Source organism: Anolis carolinensis, chromosome 2 (genome assembly GCF_035594765.1).
Source record: "Anolis carolinensis isolate JA03-04 chromosome 2, rAnoCar3.1.pri, whole genome shotgun sequence".
Classification (NCBI taxonomy): Eukaryota; Metazoa; Chordata; class Lepidosauria; order Squamata; family Dactyloidae; genus Anolis; species Anolis carolinensis.
The window spans coordinates 212,119,092-212,135,993 of NC_085842.1; the positions used below are offsets into that span (position 1 = coordinate 212,119,092).

The window sequence follows — 16,902 nt, forward strand, 5'->3', positions numbered from 1 at the left end:
AATTTAAAAGTTGGGTTGCTGTGAGTTTTCACGGCTGTATGGCCATGTTCCAGAAGCATTCTCTCCTGACGTTTCACCCACATCTATGGCAGGCAATTGATTACATCTATGGCAGGCAATTGATTAGCATTGTTGCAATTGATCGGCATTGAAAAACCTTGCAGCTTCAAAGCCTAGCTGCTTCCTGCCTGGGGGAAGCCTTTGTTGGGAGGTGATTTGCTGGCCCTGATTATTTTTTGGCCATTGAAATCCGAAAGCATGTGGACAATTTCAACAGAAAGGAGGAAACCATGACTACCAGTATTAAAAAAACTTAGGACAGTAAATAAGGAGCAATACTCAGCAGACAGGGTAATTCCAGACAGGAAATAATCCGGGCCAGCTAATCACCTCCCAACAAAGAATTCCCTCAGGCAGGAATCAGCCAGGCTTTGAAGCTGCGAGGGTATTCAATGCGAATCAAGGTGATTAATTGCAACATTTACACTTCCAACCGACAAGAGTTCTTTCTCCCACCTTGGACATTCCACAGATATATAAATCCCTTTGCCTGGTTTCCAACAATTTCTGAGGATGCCTGCCATAGATGTGGGAGAAACGTCTGGCGAGAATGCTTCTGGAACATGTCCATACTGCCCGGAAAACTCACAGCAACCCAGTGGTTCCGGCCATGAAAGCCTTCGACAACACAGTTTGAAAGTGACAAGTTTGTGCGACACAATTCTTGGCATATGTAGCTCTTTCGGGGTAGAGAGAAGCGAGGGAGCAGCTGCACCGCCCGAGAAAGACCGAAAAGCTTTCGCCGCCTTCCACTCGTTTCCCTCTTGCGACTTCCATTGGGATCCGGAAGTGTACGTTGCGAACAATGATCCCACAGCTTCAAATCTCTATACCGTTACTTTGAAATGTTGCTTTTCGAGCTCATGACCCCGGAAGCGATTGCTTGGGAGGGTACTTAAATAGGAGACGCTGCTCATGCTGGAGTTCGTGATGAAATAAACCAAGGTATGCAGTTGGTTAAGGCGTTTTTTGTCAATGTACAATAAATAACTTCAGTTAAGTCTTATTTTTGCAAATGAGTGCTGGGGGGCGGGGCGGCAAAGTAGGTTAGTGATTTCTCCCTATCCTTTGCTGGCTGTTCATCTGCTCTCGTAAGCTAAAAGCCTACCTGTTTTCAAATTAGAGGATATTATGCAAGGCAAGAGCAGTATGTTTGTTATCAGTGTGCATGTATTTAAATCTGAGCTCGCAGTTTGTCTTGCTCTATGACCATGGCTGCCTTTTCATGTTTGGATATTTTATCTTCTCATGTGCAGAAGCCATGTCCTCCTAACTTCTCTTTCATTCTGCAGGCTGTTGTACTAATACCTTAGTAGGCATCTCATGGCTATGATGGGCAAACGAGAGGTGCAGGAGAAGGTGCTCCAATATGAGGCTTTTGTCAGCGATACCCTTCAGAGGGATCTCCAGTGAGTGACTGTATGCCCCTCCTTTGTGCCCACTTTTTCACTCTTCCACCTCATGTATAGGCTAGTCTATGGTGCTTTCTAGGGCTGTTTTGTTCCAAGTTACTGCTTTTGTTTCCCACTCAGGAAGGTGCTGGAACAGCGAGATGAAGTCTATGAAAAGATTGCTCAGTACTTGCAGCTCAAGAATGTTATTGAACGTTTACAGGTAACAGAAACTCTTTTAAGCTATTGAAAGATAAAGAATCTGGCATAATTTGAGGCAGTGAGATTCAAAGGTTTAACATAGCAGGTTAAATATCCATTATCCGAAATGCATGGGACCAGAGGTGCTGCACTTGGATTTTGGGGAGAAAAGCGGTATATAAATTAATTAAATAAATAAATATAATGAGATCTTGGAGATGCGATCCAAGCCTAAACATGACATTAGTTTATGTTTTATGTACTGTATATCCTAAAAACATACCCTGGAGGTAATGTTCTATATGTTACATCTAACAAGGACCAATTTGGGATTTTTTAAATAGTTTATTTTATATTGTACTAGCTTGGGGACCCGGCGGTGCCCGGGTCATTTGAGAAAGGCAATGTTTGCCTGTGTTTAAGTGTAGTCTCGATCCAATGTCAGCTGGGGCCAGTGGGGGCAGGTGAACTACAACTCCCATATAGAAGTGTATCATCCATGGTCCATCCCACCCATATCCTTGGAGAAAGGTGATATAGAAATTTCCCAAATAAATAAATACAATATTTTAATAAGTTTGTGTACATTGAACCATCAGAAAACAAAGGTGGCAGTATCTAAACCAGGGGTCCCCAAACTAAGGCCCGGGGGCCAGATGCGGCCCTCCAAGGTCATTTACCTGGCCCCTGCCCTTAGTTTTATAATATAATATTTTTATATCATTTTAAATAATATAATATATTGTATATACATATAATATTGATAATATTATAATGTTATACAATATACTAATAATATCATATAATAATATTAATTATATGATATATATCTATATATATAAAAGGATAAAGTTGCGGGCGCAGTGACTGTAACAACAAAACTAAACATCCCAGAAATACGAAACTTGGCAACAGAATGCAAAAGCCTTGCCTCCCGGTTACAACAACACAACCACACCACAAAACCACAATCCGGACCCACAAAACTCACAACACATCATGACTATAACAACACAACTAAACGCCCTAGAAATACAAAACTTGGCAACACAACGCAAAAGCCTTCCCTCCCGGTTGTAACAACACAATCACACCGCAAAACCACACTGGACCCACAAAACTCACAACAACGCATCGTGACTATAACAACACAACTAAACACCCTAGAAATACGAAGCTTGGCGACACAACGCAAAAGCCTTCCCTCCCGGTTGTAACAACACAACCACGCCACAAAACCACAATCCGGATGCACAAAACTCACAACAAAGCATCGTGACTATAATAACACAACTAAACGCCCCAGAAATACGAAACTTGGCACACAACTAAATGCCCCAGAAAGACAAAACTTGACAACACAATGCAAAAGCCTTTCCTCCCGGTTGTAACAACACAACCACACCACAAAACCACAATCCGGACCCACAAAACTCACAATAAACCATCGTGACTATAACAACACAACTAAACCCCCCAGAAATACAAAATTGGACAAAACAATGCAAAAGCCTTGCCTCCCAGTTGTAACAACACAATCACACCACAAAACACAATCTGGATCCACAAAACTCATAACAATGCATCGTGACTATAACACCACAACTAAACGCCCCAGAAATACGAAACTTGGCACACAACTAAACGCCCCAGAAATACAAAACTTGACAACACAATGCAAAAGCCTTGCCTCCCAGTTGTAACAACACAACCAAACCACAAAACCACAATCTGGACCCAGAAAACTCACAACAACGCATCGTGACTATAACAACACAACTAAACGCCCCAGAAATACGAAACTTGGCAACACAACACAAAAGCCTTCCCTCCCAGTTGTAACAACACAACCACACCACAAAACCACAATCTGGACCCAAAAAACTCACAACAACGCATTGTGACTATAACAACACAACTAAACCGGATGGCCATCTGTCTGAGGGGTTTGGGTGGGTTCTTCCTCCATGACAAAAAGAAAGAAAGGGGTTGGACTGGATGCAAACTACAAATCCCAGCACCCCATGGCATGGAGTCCATGCATTTCAATTAGAGGCCTCTTCCTTTTCCCTTTCCCCGCCATCCAACCCATTGACCCAGTTCCATGGCTCCACAGGCAGGAAAGGCTGGGACGGATAGAACGAAGGAAGGAGGGAGGGAAGGGAAGTGAAGGAACGCCAAGTACAAGAGCCCTCCCTCTCTGCCCGGAAGGCCAAGAGCAAAAGGGAGAGAAAGACCACTGATCCGGTTATATTTACCCTCCTTTCTGACCAGTGTGTTCTTATCAGCGAGCTCAGAATCGGAGCAGAGAAAGGGAACAGCATAGGAATAAAGGAAACAAGGAGAGCACCCACTCTATCTATCCATCCACTCATCTATCCATCTACTCACCCACTAATAATAAACACCTACACAGGCAAGAATCAGCCATGCACTGAGTCTACAAGGCCATTCAGTGCTCATCCACCTCCCCAATCCCTACATTCACACTTGGCCTCCAAAAAAAACAATTACAATAATAACAATAACAACAACAACAACAACAACAACAAGAATCTACACCATCACAGGCAAGAAGCAGCCAGGCACTGAGGCTGAGAGGCCAGTCAGTGCTACACTGGGCCTCCAAAAACACTACAGTAGCATCTAACTTATCCAGCCTTCATGACCACTACAACAACAACAATAATAAACACCTACACAGGCAAAACAAAAAAAATAAGATGTAAACCGCACTCAGCAGAATCAGACATCACGATTAACAACAAACCAAAGACAACAGGGATCTCAAGCAATTATCAATCAACACAAAAATTGAAGAAGGTAACAGACTTCAAATACTACTACTAATGTGAGTATAAAGAAGGGTGGAGGTCACAGCATAAATACAACCTAATGTAGACTGACCAACACCACCAGACTAAGCCACAGCAATGCGTGGCCGGGCACAGCTAGTTACATATAATATTACAGTATAGTGTTATAGTTCAATATAGTAATATATAGTGCTAATATTGTGTTATGCTAATAATATAATATATTGTATGTACATACAGCTGCTCTGAGTCCCCTTCGGGGTGAGAAGGGCAGGATATAAATGTAATAAATAAATGTAGTAAATGAATAAAAAAATCAATAATTTTAGACTTAGGCTCGCCCAAAGTCTGAAATGACTTGAAGGCACACAACAACAACAATCCTAATGAACTTGACTATCTCATTGGCCAGAAGCAGGCCCACACTTCCCATTGAAATCCTAATAGGTTTATGTTGGTTACAATTGTTTTCATTGTTGTTGTTGTTTTGCACTACAAATAAGACATGTGCAGTGTGCATAGGAATTTGTTCGTTTTTTCCCCTCCAAATGATAATTTGGCCCCTCCACAGTCTGAAGGATTGTGAACTGGCCCTCTGCTTTAAAAGTTTGAGGACCCTGATCTAAACCATCTATGTGGACAATTTTAGATTTTGGAATTTTGGTGATACTCAAACTGCATTACAAGATTTAAGTTGGATTACCCTTTTGTATAGAAGTTGATTTCTAAATGTCTTTTTCCATAGGAAACAGAAGACCAAGAGCTAAAGATTCAAGTGGATTTAGGTTGTCATTTCTATGTCAATGCAGAAGTGTGAGTAGTTCAAAGACAGTGCTTTTGCTTATACACATTTTCTTCTTCTTGTTTCACTGTTTCATTTGACGTTTTAGTGAAAATTATTTCCAAAATAAAGGGGAATTGCAAAAGCTTGAATTTAAGCACCAAATCTATCTCCCTTTTTCTGAAAAATTAGCAAGTTTCTTTAACTAGGATTTACATAGCTTTTTCTAAGAGTTGACATGTGTTTTCTATTTTGCTATTTTTATTAATGAAGCAACAGAGATTTTACAGCACCATCAATATTCAAAAGCGTCTTTGGCACAATCAAAAGAAAATGCTATTTTGACTACAAGGAATTTGTAGTCAAAGCAGCAGGGGCAGGCTGAATTACAACTCCCACTTGCCTGTATTTATCATGGAGGTTGTTTGAGTCTTTCTCAATTTATTTAGCGTTTCCATTGAGGCTGACGATCCTGTTGACGTCTTGGTCGATCGCTACAACAGCGAGATGGCCAGGGCGATAGACACGATCGCCCCCGAACGTCCCCTCTCAACCCGCCGACGCACCAGGGCTCCCTGGTTCACAAGGGAGCTGGCTGTGATGAAGCGGTCGAGAAGGGGTCTAGAGTGCTCCTGGAGGAGAACACGTAGGGTATCCGACCGAACACGGGCTAGAGCCGCTATTAGGGCCTATTCTGCGGCCTTGCGGGCAGCCAGAAAGGCTTTCTCGGCTGCCTGCATAGCATCTGCAATGAATAGACCAACGGAGTTGTTTCGGGTTGTTGGGGAGCTCCTCCATCCTCCCCAGGGGGAGGAGACCCTTGACAACCCAGCAACCCAGTGCAGCGACTTCGCACACCTTTTTGCAGATAAAGTTGCTCAGATACGCTCTGAGTTAGACACTGGGGTTAGTGCAATGCCAGGTGAGGTGCCTGAGGCATCTGTCTGTCCGATCTTGATGGATTCGTTTCGGCTTGTTCGCCCTGATGACGTGGACAAGTTCCTTGGAGCTACAAGAGCGACCACTTGTTCCCTAGATCCTTGCCCCTCCTGGTTAATCAAACTGACCAGGGGAGATTTGTTAATTTGGCTTGAGAAAATTATAAACTCATCTCTGGAACAAGTGATTTTTTCATCTAGCCTAAAACAGGCAGTAATTAGGCCTTTTCTAAAAAAAGGCATCCCTGGATCCGTCTACTCTTAACAACTATAGACCAATTTCCAATCTCCCTTTCTTGGGCAAGGTACTGGAGAGGGTGGTTGCTTCTCAGCTCCAGGGATTCTTAGACGACACTGATTTACTGGACCATTCACAGTCCGGCTTCAGGCCTGGTCACAGTACTGAGACGGCTTTGGTCGCCTTGGTGGATGACCTCCGCAGATAGCTAGACAGGGGGAGTGTGTCCCTTCTGGTTCTCCTGGACATCTCAGCGGCTTTCGATACCATCGACCATGGTATCCTTCTGGAACGGCTATCTGGGATGGGCCTTGGGGGTACTGTGCTCCAGTGGCTCCAGTCCTTCCTGGAGGGCCGTTCCCAGTTGGTGAAGCTGAGTGATACCTGCTCGGACCCCTGGCCTTTGACCTGTGGGGTCCCGCAAGGTTCCATTCTATCCCCCATGCTCTTTAACATCTACATGAAACCGCTGGGCGAGGTCATCCGGAGTTTTGGAGTTGGGTGCCATCTCTACGCAGATGACACTCAACTCTACTACTCATTTCCACCTAATTCCAAGGAAGCTCCTCAGATACTGAACCAGTGCCTGGTCGCTGTAATGGCCTGGATGAGGGCGAACAAGCTGAAGCTCAATCCTGACAAGACAGAGGTCCTCGAGGTCAGTCGCAAGTCTGATCGGGGTATTGGGTGGCAACCTGTGCTCGACGGGGTCGCACTCCCCCTGAAGGCGCAGGTCCGCAGCTTGGGGGTCCTCCTGGACTCATCACTGACACTTGAGGCTCAGGTGTCACCGGTGGCCGGGAGGGCCTTTGCACAATTAAAGCTTGTGTGCCAGCTGCGACCATACCTCGTGAAGTCTGACTTGGCCACGGTGGTCCACGCCTTAGTCACCTCTAGACTGGATTATTGCAATGCACTCTACGTGGGGTTGCCCCTGAAGACGGCCCGGAAACTTCAGTTAGTCCAACGTGCGGCTGCCAGGTTGTTAACTGGAGCAAACTACAGGGAGAGATCTCCTCCCCTGTTTAAGGAACTCCACTGGCTACCGATTATCTTCCGGTCCCAATTCAAGGTGCAGGTTCTTACCTATAAAACCCTAAATGGTTTGGGACCCGCCTACCTTTTTGACCGCATCTCCCGCTATGAACCCACTCATCCTCTTCGTTCATCCGGTAGGGCACTTCTTTCGCTCCCGCCACCATCCCAGGCTCGGTTGGCGGGGACGAGGGAGCGGGCCTTTTCTATTGTTGCTCCCCGGATCTGGAATTCCCTTCCGGAGGAGCTCCGGCAAGCACCCACCCTGGCTTCCTTCAAAAAGCTGCTTAAAACCTGGCTCTTCCGCTGCGCCTTTGGATAACCGAGCCCATAGCTATAGTAGTTGCACAGGCCATCTCTTTGACTTGAAACATTGCACTATATTCCTCTGCCCAAAAGCATCTTAGAATATCACATTGCATTTTAGTTCTAGTGGTCCCTCCAGGCCATCCTCTCCTCCATCCCAGTGGCCTTTTTCCTTTTTTCTTTGCAGATTCATATGTTATTTGAGTGATTATATTCCTTCTGCTTATGTGATTGTTTTAGTCAATTGTTATGTTTTGTTTTTGTTTTTAATTCTTACAGTGTTTTATAGTGTTTTCAGTGTTTTGTTGTACAATGTTTTATGCTGATTTTATATTGGAAACCGCCCTGAGTCCCTTTCGGGAGAGAGGGCGGTATACAAATAAACTTTTACTTACTTACTTACTTACTTTCCCCATTCTATCTGAGACATGGGCCCACAGTGAAGGCTGACACAAGTTATCCTGAGACAATCAGTTGTTGCTGTTGTTAAACCAGTGATGGGGAACACGTGGTCTTCCTGGTGTTGTTGGACATCAGCTCTTGTCACCCCTCATTAGATGGCTATCCCTCCACTCCATTCTTCCACATGTTTCAGACAAACCTTTGACTTGAATAATTCAGCACTATGTATGGTTGTAAAAATTGGACCGTGACAAAAGCGGATAGGAAGAAAATCAACTCATTTGAAGTGTGGTGCTGGAGAAGAGTTCTCACGGATACTGTGGCCTGCTAAAATTGATAAGTGGGTCCCTGAACAAATCAGGACTGTAATCCAGGATGCAACACCCCTGAGTCTGCAAGACCAGAGCAGGGTTGCTGATGATAGCATGACTTTGAGGTCCCATTCATATAATCACCAGTAGTCAAAGTTGACTTGGAAGCTGTTAACAACAGTGTCTCTTACATTTAACAGTGATGAGAGAATGTACCTCTTGTAGAAATCTAGGAATATGTCAACTAAAATATAATAGAAAAAGAACGAATCCTGAAGAATGGCTATGCTGACAAGAGATGGCTTCCTCTTCTTTTCTTTTCTTCCAGTACCTCTTCATGTTTCTGGGTCCCTTCCACACAGCTGAATAAAATCCTACATTTTCTGCTTTGAACTGGATTATATGACGGTATGGAGTCAGATAACCCAGTTCAAAGCAGATATTGTGGGATTTTCTATGTTCCTTATTGTATTTGACTGGGCTCTTGCCCCATGTGAGCCGCCACGAGTCCCTTCAGGGAGATGGAGGTGGGGTATAATAATAATAATAATAATAATTATAATAATAATAATAATTATTATTAAACCTACAACAAGGATTTAAAAAGCTGTAGGTGATGTGAACAGGAGGGGGATAGCTTGAAATCTTATCCTTAAATGAACCTATTCTAAATAACTCAAATTTGAAAATAAAACCTGTACTGGAATATAATTTATAACGCAAGGGACAATTTTAGGTGGTTTTGCTTATAGCATTTGCCCATGCAGGGATGGGTGGTTGTGTGAAGCGACACTTCTCTTGCTTCTTCCTGCTGGCAAAGGGCCAAAAACAGTGTGAACATGGCAAGAAAGGGAAAAAGATACCTTTCATCAGACAGATGGTGATGATGATGTTGAGGGATTTGTGCCCATTACTTTAATAAAAGAGCAGGTATCTGCATATCTTTAAGAACTTGATTCCATCTGTGAACTGCAGTAAAAAATGTCCCCAATGTAGAACCTGAGTCTTTTTTCCCCTTGTGGTTAAAAGCCATTATTGCATGTTATGTCCTCATCAGGTAGAATGTAGTTGCTGCCCCTCTTTTGTCTTTCACTATGTCAGGTGTATGCAAAATTTATTCTCATTCCTTTTTCTGCAGGCCAAATACATCCACCATACTTGTAGAACTGGGTTATGGATTTTTCGTAGAGCTGACATTTCCTGAGGCCCTTGCCTTTATTGAGAAGAAAAATAAACTTCTTACAGAGTGAGTATGAGTATTCCATTCTTCCTATCCCATACCACCCACAGAAGGTTTAATGCTCTCTTGGTTCCCCTTTTGAGCAAGTGGGACAGTAACAGCTAAGTTTTTATTTTCCCATCTTTCTCCTTTTTAAATATAGCCATATTCTTTATTGCAACCTGCTACAGTTACATTGTATGGGTTTAGTGCATCTGTGATGCAAAAGAAACAAAAAATAGAATTTAACAAATCAGTAAAACTACTGTACTACACAAAGTTGCCTAAGATATTGGCTCAGAGAGGGTCCTGTTGTGTTTAATTTTATGTTTGGTTTGGAAACAAGTTAAAATGATGTAACTGTGCATTATGTGTATGTGCAAAGCCAAACAAGCACAGGCAAAAAAAATTTCAAATTAAGTTGCAAAAAAACTTTTTTGCAACTTAATCCAGCTTAATAGTATCTTCTGAATACTATTAGAAGTCCAATAGTATTCAAAAGAGTTTATTTATTGTTAAGTGTGTACAGGACTGTGGCCTAACTCAGGATCAGCTAATCTATTTGTATGCCCTGCATAGGATATGTTCCTCCCAGTATTCTTCCGATGGTCTCAAGCAAGAGTGGGGAATTTGTGGCTATCAAAATACTGCTGGACCGCAATTTCCATCATCCATATTCATTTTCTGTATTGTGCCCACTCTGGTCTAAGTGCTTTTTAGAATTAGAGGCCCAGTCTGTCATCCTTTTTATCGATTGTGGGTTCTTTTATCTCTTAACAGGCTCAGTGAATCCCTCACCAAAGACTCTGTCAAGATCAAAGCTAATATCCGGATGGTTTTAGAGGTAATGGAAGTAGCAGTGATTTTCCTACTGTGGAGTGAGGAGAATGTGGCACATTATGGGTATTAATTGCTCCAAGCAAAGAGAGTGAGGGAACTATGCAGTGGTGGGGTGGCTTTTCTTTGGGTCATGATCTATGACAGGAGTCGGAAATCTTTTTCACTGTTTACTCCCTTTTGCTATTTACTAAATAAAACCATTTTGGTGTTCCAAATAGTCATTGGCAAATTTCCCACAAAGTCAGACATAGCTTTGAAGTGCTATTTCTATGTAAAATATTTTTCCCTCCTCAAATCTGAAATGGAAAAGACCCCTTGATCCTCAGAGGTTGTTCACCTGCCTCTGGTATGACAGTGCTCTCCCCATTCTAGTGTAGCCTGGGAGCAAAGTTCTTTTGTAGAAGACTTCTGGAGAAATTCAGGTTCAGACTAAAGTTTCTTTCACTCCACCTCCTGTCCACAGGGCTTGCGTGAACTTCAAGGCCTTCCGGATATGCCTGAAGAGACCAAAAGGGACATTTTCCTTTGAACTGTATTCTCTTCTAGTATGCTGGAAGAAAAATTGATCTCTGGGGTGTTTTGGTGGCAGTAGGAACTGCACTTGTAGCTGGAAAAACCCTTCTGGTTGCGAGGTGAGATGGCAATAGCTTGCAAAGTAGAAGTGGAGCAGAGAGCAGTTTCTTGTGGGGCAGGATGGGCTGGTTGAACTCTGTCCTAATACTCACCTGTTCCTCAGGCACTATTTCCTAATGTAAACTGACCTCAGTTGTGACATTATTAAAGATCCTTCTCTCTAGCCAGTCTGTCCTTTTGTCTGTATCCCCACCCTTTTCTCCTTTCAATACTAATTTTTGTTCATTGTTTTGAATACAACAAACCTCTGCTGTATCAGGTAGTAATACATTTAAGGAGACGGTGATTTTTGCTTCCCCCCCCCCCCTTTTCCTACTCATTGATACTGTGATACTTTTGCCCTCACTCTAGCTCAGGCCTGCACAACTTATGATCCTACAGGTGTTTTGTACTTCAGCTCCCAGAATTCCTGACCATTGGACAAGCTGGTTAGGATTTCTGGGAGTTGGAGTGCCAAAACCTGAAGGGTCACAGGTTCTGCAGGCCTGTTCTAACTAGCGGTAGAGTCAGCCCTAAATGGTGGAATGAGGCAACCACCTCAAGCAGCAGATGGAATAGTGGTAGCTTCTTACTTGTTTCTCTTGAACTGTCCAACTATTACTCTCTTTTGGAGGACAAATACCCTGTCTGGATATCATACAACCATCTTATGGCATCCTAAGCATGTCTTCTGTTTCAGTTGCTTTGGAGGACAAGATTCCATTGTCAGTATTCAAGTAAGTTTCAACCGTCTGAAAGTCAGTTTCTGTACCTAGCTTTTGTTATTACCTCAGTTTCTTAAATTTCATGTGAAGCAAACCTCACAACCTGTCATCTTTACCAATGTGTAGTATTGTATGTGCTACAATAAACTATAGATTGGCATTTGTCATCTTTTTTCTTATTCTGTTTAATGACATGTAAAGGGACATTCAGTTACTGACCATGTAGTTATTATGGAAGGTGGGGATAGGTCAAGTAAATGTACATTTAGATCAGCCTTTCCAAGTTGATGTTCTTTGGAAGTGTGGAATTATATCTCCTCACCTCCAGTCAACATAAGTATTGGGACAATGGGAATGGTCATCCCCCCCCCCCCCCCAATCACATGTGCAGATGCCATTTATCTTATCTTGAAGAAAAGGCAGGCTATATTAAATAACAAAGCACTAAATAATGTTGCTAAATAATGTAGGGATAAAAGTACTATTGCTAGAGTAAGTGACTAGGCAGGTTTAGAGAAATTAAGACCAAATGTTTTATTAATGTTTTAAACAAGACAGAATTATGGGATGTGCCATAATTTAAAAAAAATGGCTGCTGCATTTATGTTTGTCAATTTTTATATTTCCTGAGTTTTTTAAATTTTAAGCTGATCTTAACAGCTACAGCTTGAAGAGCAGCTACTCAATGTGTTATTTATGATAAAATAAGAAAAAGCAAAAAGCAAATATTAAATAAAGCAATGACAAGTAATCGTTTCTTAAGAAGTTAAACCTATGCTACATTCAACTACAGTATTTCTTCCTTGTTCCCCACTTAGACTGCAGTATAACACTAAGTATCTAGAACCGGTGTTTAATGATTAAACACAGCTAACAAGATCAAATAGCCCCTTGTCCCACACTTCAAATTCTTTTTCCAAGATGCATGGACAGATGATTTCAGTGCATTATATGTCTTTAAAGGAGCTTGCTTTTATTAGCAGAACATTTATTTATTCCATAATATAATCTGTGGTATTGCTTGCACTTACCTTGGGGCCACTTCCATTGAATTAAGTGATGATAACTTCTATTGGTGATATGTTTCCTTTCTGTGAAAGATTTATTCTTTTCAAGCCTGAAGTAAAAAAAAATTAAGTGAGTTCATTGAAAGTGCATTTTTCTCACTAATAATGGGCTACAAAATTAGTCCAGAACTGAAGAAAAACTCTACAATGTTTCCTTACAGACGTGTGTATCTCTATCCACTAACAAGCTGCCCATTAAAATATAAACAAAATGATTTCACACTGAATGAGATGTAATCCTAGTTATCACCCACCATACTTTGTCCTCCCAAGATTCTACACTCCTAAATGGCATATATTGTAAATGTTTAAAAGCAGGACTCAGTTTCTAGAAATAAAACTAACTCAAATGTTCCTCAAAATAACACTTAGCCCCCCAGCTGGTATGACCAATGGTCAGGGGCTGCAGTCCAGCAACATCTGAAAGATCTTAGGGTCCTTCTACATTGAATATTAAGGCAGATATTCCAGATACTCTGCTTTGAACTGGATTATACAAGTCTACACTGCCATAAAATTCAGTTCAAAGTAGATAATCTGGATTTTATACAGCTTAGGGCCCTTTCAGACAGGCCCTATATTCTAGGATCTGATCCCAGATTTTCTGTTTATCCCAGATTATTTAACTCATATAATCCAGTTTAAAGCAGAAAACCTGGGATCAGATTCTGGGATATAGAGCCTGTCTGGAAGAACCCTTGGTTTCTCCGCTTCTGTCCTGGAACTTCATTATTGAAATGTACTCTACGCTTAACTTTATGGTACTCCTTGATAGTTTTTAGGTTTGAGAATTGGCATGGCAATCACTAACAGCACAATCCTGTTATGTATCTTCACGTTATTGAAGGTTGGGTTGCTGACCTGAAGGCTGCCACGTTTGAATCCCACCCGGGGAGAGCGCGGATGAGCCCCCTCTATCAGCTCCAGCTCCATGCGGGGACATCCGGGCGTCCCCTGGGCAACGTCCTTGCAGACGGCCATTTCTCTCACACCAGAAGCGACTCAGGTTGCTCCTGACACGAAAAAAAAGCCAATGCCTTAAATTAAGAAATAGTTTTCTAAGATCTACAGATACTTGCAGGAATGCCTCAGCAAGCAAGAGTCCAAAAGTGGCAGATTAAAACCCGGAACCTCAATCCATGGCTGATACCAATGAGAGACACCCTCCTGGGCACACAGAAGACTGGGTGACTTGGAAGGCACTGAACAGACTGTGCTCTGGCACCACGAGGAGCAGAGCCAATCTTAAGAAATGGGGCCACAAAGTGGAGTCTATGACATGTGAGTGTGTTGTTTATTTGTTCAGTCACTTCCGACTCTTCGTGATCTCATAGACCAGCCCATGCCAGAGCTCCCTGTCGGCCATGACCACTCCAGCTCCTTCAAGGTCAAGCCAATCACTTCAAGGATACCATCCATCCATCTTGCCTTTGGTCGGCCCCTCTTCCTTTTTCCTTCCATTTTCCCCAGCATCATGATCTTCTCCAAGCTTTCCTGTCTTCTCATTATGTGGCCAAAGTACTTCATCTTTGTCTCCAATATCCTTCCCTCTACTGAGCAGTCAGGTATTATTTCCTGGACTGGTTGGATCTTCTTGCGGTCCAAGGCATTCTCAGGATTTTCCTCCAACACCACCGTTCAAAAGCGTCTATCTTCCTTCGCTCAGCCTTCCTTATGGTCCAGCTCTCGCATCCATAGGTTACTATGGGGAATACTATTGCTTTCACTATGCGGACCTCCGTTGCCAGTGTGATGTCTCTACTCTTCACTATTTTATCAAGGTTGCTCTCCTCCCAAGAAGTAAATGTCTTCTGATTTCCTGGCTGCAGTCTGCATCTGCAGTGATCTTTGCGCCTAGAAATATAAAGTCTGTCACTGCCTCCATGTTTTCTCCCTCCATTTGCCAGTTGTCAGTCAGTCTGGTTGTTGTAATCTTGGTTTTCTTAATGTTTAACTGCAACCCAGCTTTTGCACTTTCTTCTTTCACCTTGGTGATAAGGCTCCTTGGCTCCTCCTCGCTTTCAGCCATCAGAGTGGTATCATCTGCATACCTAAGGCTGTTAATGTTTCTTCCAGCAATTTTAACTCCGGCCTTGGATTCATCAAACCCCGCACATTGCATGATGTTCTGCATATATAGTAGAGCCCCGCTTATTCGAGTTCCGTTTATCCGACACTCCGTATTATCCGAGGCAAATGTCCTCCCCCGCTCGCACTCTCTCTCACTCACCCTGCCGGGTCCTGGTGCTGCCAGAGCCCAGCCGAGTGAGTGAGCGAGGGACGGAGGGCGGATGAGTGAAGGAGGGCGGCAAAGGCCCTCCCTTGCTTACTCGCTCCTTCGCCAGGCTGGGCCTTGGAGCTGCCGGGACCTGGCGTGGCGAAGGAGCTGAGGGACAGAGGCGGGCAAGCGAAGGAGGGCAGCAAAGGCCCTTGCTCACTCGCTCCTTTGCCAGGCCAAGCCAGGCCTTGATGCTGCCAGGACCTGGCATGGGGAAGGAGTTGAGGGACGGAGGCAGGTGGGCGAAGGAGGGCAGCAAAGGCCCTCCCTCACTCGCTCACTCACTCAATCACCCTGCCAGGTCCCAGTGCTGTCATTGCTGCTGCTGGTATTCGGCCTGGTAAGTGAGCGAGGGAGGGAGGGTGAGCGAGTGAGTTATCCGTCAGTTTTGCTTATCCGTCATTCTGCTTGCCAGTTTATGAGGGGCTCTACTGTAAGTTGAATAGGTAGGGTGAGAGGATACAGCCCTGCCATACTCCTTACAAGAATAGGGCTCCACAGCTACCCACGAGACACTGTGCTTGGAGGACCATCATCCTTGGTCTACGAGGGATTGCCTAAGTACCACCAAGAACTTGCCACAATTTATGATCCACACAGTCAAAGGCTTTAGAATAGTCAATAAAACAGAAAGAGATGCTTTCATGTGAGTGTAGAGAAGAGCAAACCACAGACCACTTATTACAATGCAGTCTGAGCCCCCCCCCTCCCCACACACACATGCACAATGGAGGACCTTCTTCCAGCGACACCAGAGGCACTCCCAAGTGGCCAGCTACTGGTCAAAGGACGTTTAGTAAAATGCCAAGTTTTTAACTTTGTGTTTTTAAATACAACTGCACTCTCGGTTTGCTTCTGACACGATAAATAAATAAATGTTGTAAACCGCTTTGAGTCCCCCCAGGGGTGAGAAAAACAGTATAGAAATGCAATAAATAAATGAATAGAGTTTCACTTATCCAACATTTGCTTATCCAACGTTCTGGATTATCCAACGCATTTTTGTAGTCAATGTTTTCAATACATCGTGATATTTTGGTGCTAAATTCGTAAATACAGTAATTTTTACCATAGCATTACTGCGTACTGAACTACTTTTTCTGCCAAATTTGTTGTATAACATGATGTTTTGGTGCTTAATTTGTAAAATCATAACCTAATTTGATGTTTAATAGACTTCCTTGATCCCTCCTTATTATCCAACATATTCGCTTATCCAACGTTTTGCCGGCCCGTTAATGTTGGATAAGTGAGACCCTACCGTATTGGGGGGAGGAAGCGTGGCGCCCCCTACAGGGCCAAGGCCTTCCACGCCTTGTCGAGACCTGGTTTCCATAGTAACGGGGGGCGGGGCCTGGGAGACGTGGAGCCCCTCGACGCTGCGTGTCCCCCGGGGGGCCAGGGGTTACCATGGCAGCAGCAGCAGCAACCGTCTCCTCCACCTCTCTCCCATTTCCCCCCACCCCCGCTTTCTCTTTCATCTCCTCCATGTTACCCTCCGTCGCCGTGGCAACCGCGGGGGCGCGCGGAGGGCGGCGAGGGGCCAAGGGAGAGAGCAGGACTGCAAGGCCCTCCCACGAGTCTTGAGTTGCATGGCCCTCTGCCGGGAGTGCTTTGATTGGGCCTGGGCTCCTTCTGCGATTCCTTCTCCTCCTCCCATCCAGTCAAAGGAGGAGGAGGAA

At 43.7% G+C, this 16,902-nt stretch overlaps 2 protein-coding genes and 1 long non-coding RNA gene across 3 annotated transcripts in view; 1 reads left to right on the forward strand and 2 right to left on the reverse strand.

Annotated features, from left to right (window-relative positions):
• The window catches only part of LOC134296528 (uncharacterized), a 334,978-nt gene that overhangs the window by 155,949 nt on the left and 162,127 nt on the right, over positions 1–16,902 (reverse strand). The gene's annotated exons all lie outside the window — the stretch shown is intronic.
• Positions 756–12,035, forward strand: uxt (ubiquitously expressed prefoldin like chaperone). The gene is made up of 7 exons (XM_003216647.4): positions 756–1,005; positions 1,353–1,469; positions 1,593–1,674; positions 5,214–5,281; positions 9,618–9,725; positions 10,479–10,542; positions 11,002–12,035. The coding sequence occupies exons 2-7, from the start codon at positions 1,384–1,386 to the stop codon at positions 11,065–11,067; spliced, it is 474 nt and encodes a 157-aa protein (XP_003216695.1). The 5' UTR covers positions 756–1,005; positions 1,353–1,383; the 3' UTR covers positions 11,068–12,035.
• On the reverse strand, positions 11,468–16,897 carry LOC134296527 (uncharacterized). Its single transcript, XR_010003304.1, has 2 exons — positions 16,716–16,897; positions 11,468–12,992 (listed from the first exon to the last, which is right to left on the reverse strand). It is a non-coding gene; the product is annotated as an uncharacterized LOC134296527 (long non-coding RNA).